This window comes from Papio anubis, chromosome 3, assembly GCF_008728515.1.
Source record: "Papio anubis isolate 15944 chromosome 3, Panubis1.0, whole genome shotgun sequence".
NCBI lineage: Eukaryota > Metazoa > Chordata > Mammalia > Primates > Cercopithecidae > Papio > Papio anubis.
The window spans coordinates 182,542,311-182,556,407 of record NC_044978.1 but is presented as its reverse complement, the minus strand read 5'-3'; the positions used below and the strand labels follow the sequence as shown (position 1 = coordinate 182,556,407).

Below are 14,097 nucleotides of genomic sequence, written 5' to 3'. Positions count from 1 at the left end.
CGCCTGTAATCCCAGCACTTTGGGAGGCCGAGACGGGCAGATCACGAGGTCAGGAGATCTAACATCCAGCTAACACGCAGTCCCCTGCCTCTACTCAGTGCAAAAAAATCAGCTACTGAGAGGCTGAGGTGAGAATGGTGTGAACTTAGAGGCGGAGCTTGCAGTGAGTCAGACTGCCGGGAATGTAGCCTGGCTCCAGGGGCGCAGACTGGAGTCTCAAAAAAAAGAAAAACTCATCTCACAAAAAATGGGATTTTTTGGGCTCTTTTTTTGTTTTGTTTTTGTTTTTTTGAGACAGGAGCCCCACCTGTCACCCAGGCTGGAGTGCAGTGGTGCCGTCTCGGTCACTGCAAGCTCCTCAGCCTCCTGGATTCATGCCACCTCCTGCCAGACTACAGGCCACCACCACACCTGGCTGGCCTTTTTTGTATTTTTAGTACAGACTGGGTTTTCCCACACCATGTTAGCCAGGATGGTCTTGATCTCCTGACCTCAAGGATCCAATCTGCCTCGCCTCCCAAAGTGCTGAGATTGGCAGGTGATGGAGCCTCCGTGTCCAGCCAAATTTTTTTTTTTTTTTTTGAGACGGAGTCTCGCCTTGTCAGCTTCCAGGGCTGGAGTGCAGTGGGTCGATCTCAGCTCACTGCAAGCTCCTCACTTCTCCCCGGTTCACGCATTCTCCTGCCTCTACAGTCTCCCGGGAGTAGCTGGGACTACAGGCGCCACCACCTCGCCCGGCTAGTTTTTTTGTATTTTTTAGTAGAGACGGGGTTTCACCGTGTTAGCCAGGATGGTCTCGATCTCCTGACCTCGTGATCCGCCCGACTCGGCCTCCCAAAGTGCTGGGATTACAGGCTTGAGCCACCGCGCCCGGCCAAATTTTTTTTTTTTTAATTAGCCTGGCACGGTGATGCTTACCTGTAATTCCAGCCACTCAAGAGGTTGAAACAGGAGGATCACTTGAGCCCAGGCGTTTGAGGCTGCAATGAGCCGTGATTGTGCCACTGCACTCCAGCCTGGGTGACAGAGCAAGACCTCCTCCTAAATGATAATAATAATTATTATTATTATTGAGGCCGGGCGCGGTAATCCCAGCACTTTGGGAGGCTGAAGTGGGTAGATCACTTGAGGTCAGGAGTTCGAGACCAGCCTGACCAACATGGTGAAACCCCGTCTCTATTAAAAATAGAAAAAAATTAGCCGGTCGTGGTGGCACATGCTTATAATCCCAGCTACTCAGGAGGCTAAGGCAGGAGAATCACTTGAACCTGGGAGGCGGAGGTTGCAATGAGCTGAGATTGCACCGTTGCACTCCAGCCTGGGTGACAGAGCAAGACCCCGTCTTAAAAAAAAAAAAAAAAAAAAAAAATTACTGAACAAAGATCCATGTTTTGTCTTGCCCTGGGTCCCACAATGGTGGAAGTGACCCTGGATCAATCTCAGCCTGCAGAGCCCCCAAAGCACCAGCCCAGGACAGAGTGCTCAGGGGCTGCTGCAGAGACTCCCTAGGAATTCGGGGCGCTGGCCGCACAGCACCCTTGAGCCCAGGGTGGTGCCCCCAACACTGGTGCCTGTGCACTTACCAGCTGAGAGAGCCTCTGGAGGCAGGTCGATGGGAACAGCCCACATAAACCCCTAAGGGAACTGCCTGAGGGACTGCCTCCCTCCATCCCACACCCCAGGCCCCACTGGGCCATGCCCATCCCATTGGGGTCCTTCTTCCTACCTTGGGGCTCCAGGAAGAGGCCAGCCTGGGCCTTGAAGAAGGAGAGCAAGCTACTGGGACGCCACCCTGTGGGCTTTCCAGGGAAGCCCCTGGGCCACACCTTGGGTGCTGTCACCACCATGGTCAGCAGTGGTGAGCAGTGACACGGTGTGGCTCCCAGGAGGTAGCATTCCTCACTCTGCAGGGAGTAGCCCTGAGACACCTGTGGGGGGCTGATGGCCCCGCTGGCTCCAGGGAATCCGCCAACTGGCAGAGGGGGATTCAGACCCACCGCAAAGCCCCACCCCAACTCCAGCAGGTTCTGGGTACGGCTGCCCCACCACACCCCAGTGAGGATGGGGGCCTCAATACAGGGCTGGTCCTGGTGGCAGCAGCCCAGCTGAGACATTGAGTGTGGGGATGGGGTTTGGAGATGGAGGGATTGGGTGGGGACAGGGACCAGTGCTGAGTCTGGGGCCATCACCATGGAGCCCCAGACCCTTAGCTCCCCATCCAGCTGGCTTTCGGGAACCTGACTGGACAAGGCCCTCCAAGCTGAGGATGTGCTGCCAGCTTCTCAGGCACCCCTCTCCCCATGGCAGCCCACCCAGGGACCCCGGGGGCTGTGCTCCTCCCAGCTGGAAGGGGAGCCAAGGTCCAGGCCTCCAGCACCAGCACCAGCACCGCACATCAGAGTGCCAGGAGAGTTCCGTAGTGACAGTCCCAGAAGCACACCCTGCACGATGGCCTTGGGGACAGGGAGCCACTGGGGGTGCTGGTGGCCTTGGGGGCAGGGAGCTCATTGGGGGTGCTGGGGGTTTTGCCTGGTGAGGGGTTGGGCCCACAGCTCCAGCCCCATGACAGCCCCGCTCCACCCCAGTTCCTTAGGTTCTTCTTCAACCCCCTGCACCTGTGCTCGTGGATCAAGGACGAGTGGAGCCTCATCTACGAGCCGGCCCACGTGAAGGAGAACTGGCTCGACCCCCTGATGAGGTGGGCTGGATGGGGTGCTCTGGGGGCCCTGAATGGCATCTGTACCCCACTCCAGGTGCCTCCACAGGCACAGGAGCTCCACATTCCCCTTCCTGCTCCCAGAAGCTCTATGAGTGTCAGTAATCACTCCGTGTTGGGATGAGAGCTTCGGAGAAGCCCCAAGTGCGGGGCTGGCCCCACAGCTTCGGCGGGGAGGAACGGACATGGTCCAGCTGCCCAAGCGCCAGCCTGGGTTCCCTCCATGCCAGGCAGCTGACACGTGGTGGGTGGCTGAAGGCCATTTCAGGACTGGCTGAGTGAATGGGGCAGAGCTGACTCTTCTGCACTGGGGCCTACGTGCTGGCTGGGGCTGCGTTTGTGGCTCTAGTCCTGTGGGGACCCTGCAGGGCCCTTGGCCTCTCTGCAGATCCCAAGAGTGCAGAGTAGGGGTGGGGGTGGAGGGAGCTGAGGAAGCCACAGATCAGTTCCTGGTGGATTCTGGGGTCCAGATCTCTCTCGGGGTCCCCAGGGCCATGTCCAGGCCTGCTGCCCTCATGCTGCCCTTGCCGCCTTCTCCTGCCTCCCCAGCAGGCCTAAGGCAAACTCCGGGGCAGGCCAGAACCCCCACGCAGAGGGGTCAGCACAGTCACTAGGGCCCTGCCTTGTGCTCCATGGAGAGGCCCACTGGGGCCTGGGTGCAGCTGAGGGGCCCCCCGGTTTTTTCCTTTCTGATAGGACTGAGGGGAGCCACTTTGTCTTCCTAAGGACAGACAGACAGACTGTTCTGGCACAAGCAGACCACTTAGGTGCCAGCTGGGTGCAGACGACCTGGAGGCCGGGGAGATGGAAGCCCCTCCTGTGGGGAGAGGAGGCCCTGGAGATGTCCCTTTACCAAGGGGAAATCCCCAGTCCCAGCCAGCCCACTCCTGGCAATCAAGATAAACCTCCAAAGGAAGGAGTAGGAGCAGCCCTGCTGGTGCCCCTACCTTGTGCCCCAGGCTGGACTCACTGCCTACTCAGGGGCCCCCATGGCCTGGGCCTGCAGGGTTGCCTCTGGGAAGCTGCTCAGCTCAGTTCCCATGAGCCCCTCTTCCTGCGCCACCACCCCCAGTCGGCTTCCTCTGCCTGCTGTAGGACCAGCCCCATCACAAACCTCCTGCCCCTCTCCCCAACCTGCCTCAAGCTGGGAGCACTGGGGCCTGGCCCTGGAGAGACCCCCAAGACCCTCCTTGCTATGGGCCCTGGACCATGGCTCTTAAGGTGAGGCAGGAGCTATTTCAAGCCATGCCCTCTGCCGCCTGGGAGCCCACATGAGAGGACACTTGATAGGCTGGTGATGGCGGGCTGTGCCCATGCAGGGTGTGGGACATGGAAGGGGGAGCCCCAGACTTGGGCGGCCTGGCAAGGCCCTTCCCAAACCCCTGCTCCAGAGCACCCCCACCCAGAGGCTGTACCAAGTACAACTGGGCCCCTGCCCCGCCTGACTCCACAGCTCCACTTCCAGGAGTCACCAACAGTGTAGTTCCAGAATGTTCCTTTCCAATCAGCTCCTTTCTCCACTGCTGGCTTCCATCTGCTCCGGCCCAGATTGGCTTCCTGAGTCCTGGTGACTGCTTGTCCTCAGAGCCCCTGGATTCCTGCAGCAGGGCTGTGCCTGTCCTCTCAGCTCCCCACTCACCAGCATGGCCCAATGCCTCTGGGCCTGTTTCCTGTATCTGTACAAGGGGACTGCATCTGTATATGTTTCAGGGGTGTGGTTGACAGTGTGTGTGCCTACAAGTAGAAGGCGCTTCGTGAAGTGAGGCCATCCACCCCACTATCACCTCCACCCCAAGGTGGATCCAATCACCTGGGAGCCTTTTGTATCCTAAAGGCCATCGCCTTATTGAATAGCTTACGGAGTGACCATAAGAGGCGTTTCCACTTTTGCCTTCAAGATGGCAGCCAAAGGTCCAGGAGCTGATCAACCACATGGAGGGCATGTCTGCCAGTCAGTCCTCTCCTTTAAAGACCAAGGCCAAGGTCACAGAGCCCAAGGAATTCAACCTGACTGCCCCCAGGCCTCGCACCATTCCAGCGCCTGAGCCAGTCCCGGTCGTGGCCAAGCCAAGACCAGTGAGTGTGGGCATTCTCAGCGGGCACCGGCTTGCAGGCATCAGGGTGGCCAGGCTGGGAGAGTGGACTGTGTGGGCCTGTGGGATACTGGGCTCCCCGCAGGGCTGAGGGTGCACTGAACTAGACCAGGAACACTAAATGACCCCACCCCACCCCCACCCCCACTCCCCACAGAGAGGGAAGCCCAGCTGACCCGGAGCCCACCCGGGGGGCTCCCACACTCCACACACTGTGGTCCTCTAAGTAGGTGTTGAGTGGAGCTGTCAGGCCATGGGGCTCCGACCTGTCTGGAGTTGGAGCTTAGAGCCCACTTTTAACTCTGGCGTATTGCAACACCCCCTCCCCATTAAGTATGACACGTAGATAACAGCATACTCTTTGGGCAGGCCTAGAGACTCTTCCTCTCTTTTTTTCTCTCCCCACTGCTGACTTATCAGTCAGGATGCTTTGTATTGCAAATAACAGAAAAATGCAGCTCAAACTGGCTTAGACAATAGAGCACGGGCTCTACTGAGTGAAGTAGGATAGGCTTCAGGCATACGTGACCAGGGTTCCAGCTCTGCTTCTCTGTGGCTCTCTGTCCTAGTCTCCTCTGTAAGTCGAATTCATCTTTGGGCTAACTTCCCTGATTATAGCAAAATATCCTCATTTGCCACCACCTATACCATGAGAGGACACCTGGGGCCAAGAATTCTTTGGAAAAGTCTGACTGGACCAGCTTAGGTCTCATGCCTGCCTAGAATTGATCACTGTGATCAGGAATATAATGTCTTGACTGGTCACGGGCTCTACCCCAAGCAATGGACTGAGCTTCCCAGAACCAACAGGTTCTGCAACAGGACTAAGGGATGTATGTGAGGGGAAGGGGATGGTGCTGGGAGGCCCCAGAGTCCTGCCCCACTTCCGCTATCCTTCAGGTCTCATTAAAATCCCTCTTCCCAGAGAGGCTTTTCATGAATGCCTCAAACATGTCAGGTCCTTCACTTAGTTTCCTTCTCACTGATCCTGGCTCCTTTTCTTCACAGAATTGGAGTTTAGAGTTGTTTAGTAATTTGTGGACCTGCCTATTGTCTGCCTCCTCCAGCAGACATCATCCATCTTATTTGTCCCATATTCTTTTTATTTTATTATTATTATTATTATTATTATTATTATTAGAGACAGAGTCTCGCTCTGTCACCCAGGCTGGAGTGCAGTGGCGCGATCTTGGCTCACTGCAACCTCTGCCTCCTGGGTTTAAGTGATTCTTCTGCCTCAGCCTCCGGAGTAGCTGGGATTACAGGTACCGGCCACGACGCCCGACTCATTTTTATATTTTTAGTAGAAGTAGGGTTTTGTCACGTTGGCCGGGCTGGTCTCTAACTGAACTCAGGTGATTCACCCACCTCGGCCTCCCAAAGTGCTGGGATTACAGGTGTAAACCACTGCACCTGGCCATTATTTCTCCCATATTCTCAATGCCTAGCCTAGTCATGGCTCAAAGCAGAACCTCAGTGAATATCTGTTGGATGGATGGGTGGACGGATGGATGGATGAATGGATGGACTATCAGATGGATGGTAGGTGGATGGGTGGATGGATGGATAGATGGATGGATGGATGATTAGATGGGTGAATGGATAGATGAATGATTGGATGGAAGAACAGATGGGTGGATGAATGATCAAATGGATGGTACATGGGTGAGTGGGTGGATGGATGTCAGATGGATGGATGAAGAGATCACCAGGTAGATGGATGAATGGAGTAGATGGATGGGTGGGTGAATGAATGGAGGGATGGGTAGATGGATGGATGGGTAGATGGATGGATGGATGGAAGGATAAGAGGATGGATAGATGGATAATAAATGGAAGGGAAGGGAAGGATGGACGGATGGATGGATGATAGAAGGATGGGTAGATGAAATGGATGGTGGAATGGATGGTGGAGGAAGGAATGGAAAGTGGATGGATGGAAGGAATGGAAGGGGATGGGGTGGATGGAAGGAAGGAATGGAATGGATGGATGGATGGATGGATGGATGGACACATGGAAGGATAAGTGAATGAAGGTGGATAAATGCATGCATGGAAGGATAAGTGGATGAGTGGATGGATGGATAATTGGACGACTGGATGGATGATTGTATAGATGATCAAATGGGTGGGTGGGTGGGTCAGTGAATGGGTGATCAGGTGGATGGATAGATGATCAAATGGATGAATGGATGAGTAGATGAATGGGTAAGTGAATGAATGGATGGGTGGGTGGATAGATGGATGAATGGATAGATGGACAGATGGATGGACAGATGGGTGGATGGATAATTAGATGAGTTTATGGGTGGATGAATGGATGAACATGGGTGAGTAGATGAATGAGTGAGTGAATGAATGGATGGGTGGGTAGATGGATAGATGGATGGATGGATTGGATGACTGGATGGATAAATGGAAGGATGGTGGTAGTGGAATGGATGACCAGATGGATGGATAAATGGAATGGAATGGATGGATGATGAGCAGATGGGTGGAATGGATGGTGGTGGATGGATGGATGGATGGATGGATGGATGGATGGATGGATGATTAGATTATGGATAGATAGATGGATGATCATATGGGTGAGTAGATGAATGAGTGGGTGAATGAATGGATGGGTGGGTGGATGGATGGATGGATTGTTGGCTTCATGAAGGATAAGTAGATGGATGGATGAGTGGATGAATGGATGGGTGGATAGATGGATGGATGGATAGAGGGATGGATAGATGGATAGACGGATGGATGGGTGGGTGAGTGAGTGGGTGGGTGGATGATCAGATGGATGAATGATTAGATGGAGGTGGATGAAGGATGGATGATCAGAGACCTTGTTGCTGAGCAATCCCACAGTTGCCCCATCTGTATAATCTTCAGCATTTCTGACCCCATCTCCTCAGGGCTCAGTGTGTTTGTCTCAGGTCATGCTGCCAGCTTCCTCTCTCTCTCTCTCTCTCTCTCTCTCTCTCTCTCTCTCTCTCTCTCTCTCTCTCTGTCTCTCTCTGTCTGTCTGCCAGGCACAGCCCCTGCCTGGGCCCTCACCATGCCCTCCCATGCTCTATAGCTGTGTGCTTCTCAGTACAATCTGTGAGATGTTGGTGGACATGTACCTTCTCTGCATCCACAGGGTGGCTGTGCTGAAACTATACTCTACCCTCCCTACCCTGTCCCATGCCTAAGACATCCTTCCCCTTCAGGGTTGAGGGCCCACTGGAATTCACTCATTCATTCATCCAACAGATAGTTACAGAGTGCCAAGTGTATGCCAGGCACTGTGACCTCATGAAGCATGCACTTCAGTGGGGGACGCAGACAAAATCAGGATAAGTAAAACATATGTTGTATTAACTGGTGATAAATGCTGAGGAGACAAAAGGATGCAGACAAAGGAGATGAGCATTGGAGCGGTTGTGATTCTAGATTGTGTGGCCTGGAAAAGGCCCCCCGAGGAATGCCATGGAGTAAAAATCCAGAAGTGAGCAAGTCAGTCATGGGGTGTCTCAGGGAAGAGCATCCCGGGCAGGAGCAAGGTGCAGGCAAAGGCCCGGGGCGGTGCCCACCCCCCGTCAAGTGTTTAAGGGCGGCCAGGAGGGGCTGGAGTGGAGTGAGACAGGGAAGAGGGAAGGCGGGGTACCAGTCTGGTCACACATGCACTGGAGGGAGCAGAGACAGGACACATTGAGGCAGGCTGGCGCCAACACAGGGTCCCTCCAGCTGCCGTGGCCAAGGAGGGTGGTGAGAGGCAGTTTGTGGAGATGTCTTGAAGCAGGTGGGCAGGAGATGAATGTGGGTGTGAGAGACAGGTGACAAGGAGGACTCTGAGGCATGGGTGAGGATTGGACAGCAGTTGTGGTCAGTGAGGCTGAGGGAGGGCTGGTTGGAGGAAGATGAGGGTTTTAGGTTTGGACAAGTTGATTTTCCATGACGGTTAGATGTGCAAGGGAGAAGACATGGAGTTAGGAGGGTAGATACAGCGGTCTGGAGCTGGGCCGGCCTCCTCCTGCTCCTCCATGGACACAGCTCCGGCCATGTTATCGGAGCCTCTTGTGACTGGACTCGGGGATGTGGTCCAGCCACCCTGTCCTCTGCAGTGTCCCCTCCCCACAGCTTACTTTGCAGGGGTCTGTGATATTCTCCCAGCCTCTCCCGCCCAGGCAGCCATCTTCTGCCTGTCTCCCAGTGTCAAGGGAACTGGCTGCCCTCTTGCTCCTACCCACCCTGGCCATCCCATGCTGGCCGATGGTGCGCCCTTGGTACTGCTGGCTCACGTCTTACCCCACCCACCCCATCCTCGGCCAAGCTCCAGACCCCACGCCAATGACCAGCCTGACCTCCTTCCCTTTACTTCCAACACTGACCCACCAGCACCTAGCAGTGTTAGCTCCAGCCCTGCTTCTCCTCCAGTGCAGGCTGCCTCCACCCTCCCCTTCACCTACATCCACCAAGCTGTTGGCCCTGGCATTCCTGGGCCCCCTCCCACTCGTAGCTGCTGACCACAGGCTCTTCCTCCCACCACTTCAACAGGTCCCCCAGAGCACCTACCAGCCACCCAAGGAGCAGCAGCAGCTGGAGACGGTCAAGAGGCACAACCGCCGAAAGGCCGAGGTGAGCTGTGTGCGACCCCTACCTTCCTAGAGACCCCATGTGGGGGATGTATGAAGGGAAGGTGGGGTGGGGAGAGGGAGGAAGAGGCAAGAGGGGAGAGACTGGGTGGAAGCTCGTCCTCCCATGGCCTGGAGGACACTGGGCAGAGGCTGGTGGAACTGGAGCCGCCATGTCACTGTGGCAGGAGCTGCTGCTGAGGGCAAACATTGAGGAACTGCGCTGCGCCATGCCCAGGTCCTGCGGGGAGCCAGTGCAGGTACCGCCCAGCTCTCTCAAGACCCATCATCGAGGTGGCATCTTCTCAAGCCATCAGAAAGTTCCTCCCAACATTATCGCAGTGACCACTTATGTAGCCTTTTACCACTGAGGGCCAGGGAGGGGCGGATTCTCAGTAACACTTGGAAAGTGCGCCTTGAGCCCACTGCGGTGTGGCCCCTAAGCAGGTGGGTGCAGATGCGCATCCACATCCCCTGGGAGGAACCCCCCGGGAAAGCACCTGCAGGTGCTGCCTCTTGGTGTCTCCAGATGTTCTGTGATGAGCATTTCATGCCTCTATAAGGAAAAAACAAACCCAGGTATGTTTGCCAATAAAGAAAAAGCAAAGTGACAAGGACAGGAGAGACTGTGCCTGGCGGGGTTCACTCAGGAGCACGGCCCCACTGGGTGGCAGGGGTCCCACCGTGAGGGCAGACCCGGGGTGGGCAGCCCGCATGGTGCATGCCGCGGGGCCGACTTGGCTGAGTGCTCAGAGGGGTGGCCTTTGCAGCCACTCCACTCACTGCAACTTGCAGTGCCCACCTGGGGTGTGTTGGCAAAGCAGCTGGAGGCTGGGCCGGGAGCAGACAAGCTTGGGGAGAGGCCATGGGGGCCATCCAGACCCCAGCTCTGGGGGTGGCTGAGAAGAGAGTCACTGAGCCCTGAGGCCAAGTTGTCCTGACTAGAAACCACTGTTCCCAGGCCCACAGGCCCTGCACCCTCCCTGTTCCAACCTGGGTGGAACCCCAGCAAGGTTTGGGGGGCATTGGAAGACAGAGATGCTGACCTGGGGTGGTGGTAGGAATAGGCAGCTGCGAGGAGGATGAAGAGGAGTGAGCCAGGCCTCCCCAGGGTGCTGGGCCAGCATCTACCTGGTGTGTGTTTGGGGGCACCCAGCAGGCACAGGTGCCAGGCAGCCAGCTCTGCCCTGACTCCTGCAGGGCTCCAAGCAGCAGCTGCGGCTTCAATTCCCACCCCGAATCCGAAAGACTCCGAAGCTGACCTTCTATAGGGTGAGGGATTCTCCTGGATGGTCAGGCTGCTGTCCCTGGGCACCCACCCCTCCAGACCTTTTCTGTCCCTAGAGGCTCAGATGACCTGAGCTGGGGGACCCAGAGTCTCAAGGACGGCCCCACTCTGGGGGATAGGGAAGCACCCGGGCAGGGAGTAGGTGTGAAGGGCACCTGGGCAGGGGGTAGGTGTGAAGGGCACGAGAGCAGGGGGTAGGCGTGAAGGGCGCGAGGGCAGGGGGTAGACATGAGGGGCATGAGGGCAGGGGGTAGGTGTGAAGGGCACCCGGGCAGGGTGTAGGTGTAAAGGGCACCCGGGCAGGGGGTAGGCATGAAGGGCATGAGGGCAGGAGGGTCACTTGTTGCTCCCAAAGGTCCCCTCAAGTCCCCACCACAGCCAGTCCCCACTCCACAGCCCGACAACGTCCCGGTCAAGCTGAACACCACAGCCATCCTGCGAGAAGGGGCCTTGTACCAGCGGCAGGTGGAGCAAGAGCTGCAGAGGTGAAGGCTGGCAGGCCCCCCCCGCCTTCCACAGCATCACCCTTGGGAGCAAAGGCCCAGGCGAGGGGCCTGGGGGCTGGGCAGCTCCGTGGAGAGGGCTCAGGGGTCACAACAGCGGCAGGGGCGACAAGCAGGACTGTGTCAGGGCCACAGGTGCACCTTACAAAGATCATCCCGGCTCATGGAGGGGCATGAATGGGGGTGGAGGAACTTAGCAAAGGCCTGACCCACCCCAAACCTCCCTTGGGGTGACCTCCTCTCTGGACCCCTTCCCGATGCCCCCGCCCATCTCCTAGACCACCAGGGCTGCGAACCCCTGTGCTTACCCCACGCAATGTGGTCATGTCTTTCCTTGTCTGCAAGTCAGGCTGTGGGGGGAGCATGGGTGCCTGACCAGATGGTAGAGTGGACGCACAGATGGTGCACAGGGGCAAGGGTGGCCAGGCCAGTGGAGGACAGAAGGTTGATGGATGGACAGATGACGGACACAGGGTTGGTGGGTGGACAGACAGTTGGACAAACAAGTGGATGAAGGGAGGGGTAAGTGGATGGGGCTGATGGGTGGATTGTGGGTCGGGGGTGGGAGTAAGGGCAGGCTGGGTGTCAGGAGTAGCAGCCCACGCCTGCGTAGCCACTGTCCCCCAGGAAAATCTGTGGCCACCCAGTAGCCTCCATCACGGGAGGAACCCCAAGTTGTGCTTCTGTCCCTCTTTGCCCAGGGTTGATAAGCTGGTGGATGGGGCTGGGGACTTCTCTGAGTTCCTTGAGTGGCAGAAGAAGATGCAGGCGAAGGACCGGGAAGAGCAGCTGGCTGCAAGCGAGTGCCGGCGGTTGCAAGGGAAGCTTAGCCATGAGGAGGCCATCCTGGCCCGGCAGAGCCTCATGCAGGAGAACAAGCAGAGAGTGGAGCAGCAGAAGGAGCAGGTGGGTGCCATGCGGGGCAGCTGGGCATGGGGCAGCCAGCTGAGCTGTGTGCCCACTGGGAGCTGCAGGGCCAGGACTGGCAGCGGAGCTGAGTGTCCACAGAGCCCCCGAAGAAGCTACTGATGTGTCGGTCCCAGCTCCTCTTCCTCCTCGAAGGACACACTGCCTAGGTAGGCACTCTCAGCCTGTGTTCCCCGAGACTGCCTGCTCCTTCCAGTGGGCCTCCCAGTGGCCTGGACCAGCAGGGAGCCTCAGCCCCAGGAGGCCAGCCTGTATACTCTCTCCTGGGACGTATCCCTTTGCAGGCCTGTGGTCAGGGGCTTGATCAAAGATCACTTAGATTGTTTCTTTTGATAGTTTAGTCTGTGTCTGTATTCAATTTTAAGGTCTGCCTTTTCTTTCCTTTTTACTTTAAAAAAGAAATATGAAGGTCAGGCCAGGCATGGTGGCTCACACCTGTAGTCCCAGCACTTTAGGAGGCCAAGGCCAGAAGATCACTTGAGCCCAGGAGTTCAAGATCAGCCTGAGCAACATAGCAAAATCCCGTCTCTATAAAAAATACAAAAATTAGCCGGGCATGGTTGTGCGTGCCCATAGTCCCAGCTACTCAGGAGGCTGAGGTAGGAGGATCACTTGAGCCTGGAAGGTCAAGGTTGCAGTGAGCCATGATCATATCACTGCATTCCATCATGGGCGACAGAGTGTAGCTGTCTCAAAAAGAAAACAAACAAACACACATAAAAATGAAGTCCAAACAATGTGAAAAGGTAGACTCAGAGAAGTCTCACCTCTTGTAAGTCTATAACTTACAATCCTTACAATCCATTTCCATCTTCCTTTGTAGGTCCTTCCTTTCATGAATTTCTGGATTACCTTTCCCGTCTTTCAAAGCAAATAACACCCTTGTATACATGTACTTTTTCCTTCCCTTTTTTGTTACATAAAAGGTCACATTTTGCTTTATCTGCAAAGAATAATGTGCAAGGCTTTCACCTTTGCAGAGCTGGATTTTCAGGATAAACTTCTAGAGGAAGTTACATTTTCAGATGTCACACCAAAGAGTAACTGGATATGCGGGAGTCCTCATTTGGGACGCGTGGTTTTACTGAATATGCCCAATCGTCTCCCTGGTACTTTTATTACCATCTTACTCCCCCAAAGTGTGAGAGGGGTCTGATCCGCATGCCCCAGCACAGAGTACCAGGCTGAATTTGTGAATTTGTGCCTATTTCATGGGTGAGAAATAGTATCTTGGTATAGTTCTGATTTCCATCTCATTTATTTATCAGTGAATTTGAGCAAATGTCCACATGTATAAGTGATTTCTGTGTCTATTTCTGTGAACTGTCTATTCGTGTCTTTTGTCCATTTTCTATTGCACTTTTGACCTTCATTTCCTTGACTTTTTTTTGGTTCTTTATTTCTTTAACTTGACAAATGCAATTGAATATATTTATGATATATAACATTTTTTTTTTTTTTGAGATGGAATCTTGCTCTGTCGCCCAGGCTGGAGTGCAGGGGCGCAATCTCATTTCACTGCAAGCTCCGCCTACCAGGTTCACGCCATTCTCCTGCCTCAGCCTCCTGAGTAGCTGGGACTACAGGTGCCCACCACTACACCCAGCTAATTTTGTGTATTTTTAGTCGAGACAGGGTTTCACCACGTTAGCCAGAATGGTCTCAATCTCCTAACCTCGTGATCTGCCTGCCTTGGCCTTCCTAAGTGCTGGGATTATAGGCATGAGCCACCGCACCTGGCTGATTTATTTATTTATTTATTTATTTATTTATTTTCTTTTTCTTTTTTTTCTTTTTTTTTTTTTTTGAGAAGGAGTCTCGCTCTGTCGCCCAGGCTGGAGTGCAGTGGTGCCATCTCGGCTCACTACAAGCTCCGCCTCCCAGGTTCACGCCATTCTCCTGCCTCAGCCTCCCAAGTAGCTGGGACTACAGGCGCCTGCCACCATGCCTGGCTAATTTTTTT

The 14,097-nt window shown here is 55.2% G+C and overlaps 1 protein-coding gene across 4 annotated transcripts in view; it reads left to right on the top strand.

Moving 5' to 3' along the window:
• The window catches only part of CFAP99 (cilia and flagella associated protein 99), a 44,816-nt gene that overhangs the window by 21,351 nt on the left and 9,368 nt on the right, over window positions 1–14,097 (top strand). For all 4 annotated transcript variants that reach the window (XM_003890881.3, XM_017955719.3, XM_031664781.1 and 1 more), the window contains 7 exons: window positions 2,586–2,698; window positions 4,615–4,792; window positions 9,340–9,420; window positions 9,605–9,676; window positions 10,617–10,688; window positions 11,101–11,189; window positions 11,909–12,113. In XM_003890881.3, the coding sequence (XP_003890930.1) occupies window positions 2,586–2,698; window positions 4,615–4,792; window positions 9,340–9,420; window positions 9,605–9,676; window positions 10,617–10,688; window positions 11,101–11,189; window positions 11,909–12,113 (810 nt within the window). The remainder of the gene's footprint in view (window positions 1–2,585; window positions 2,699–4,614; window positions 4,793–9,339; window positions 9,421–9,604; window positions 9,677–10,616; window positions 10,689–11,100; window positions 11,190–11,908; window positions 12,114–14,097) is intronic.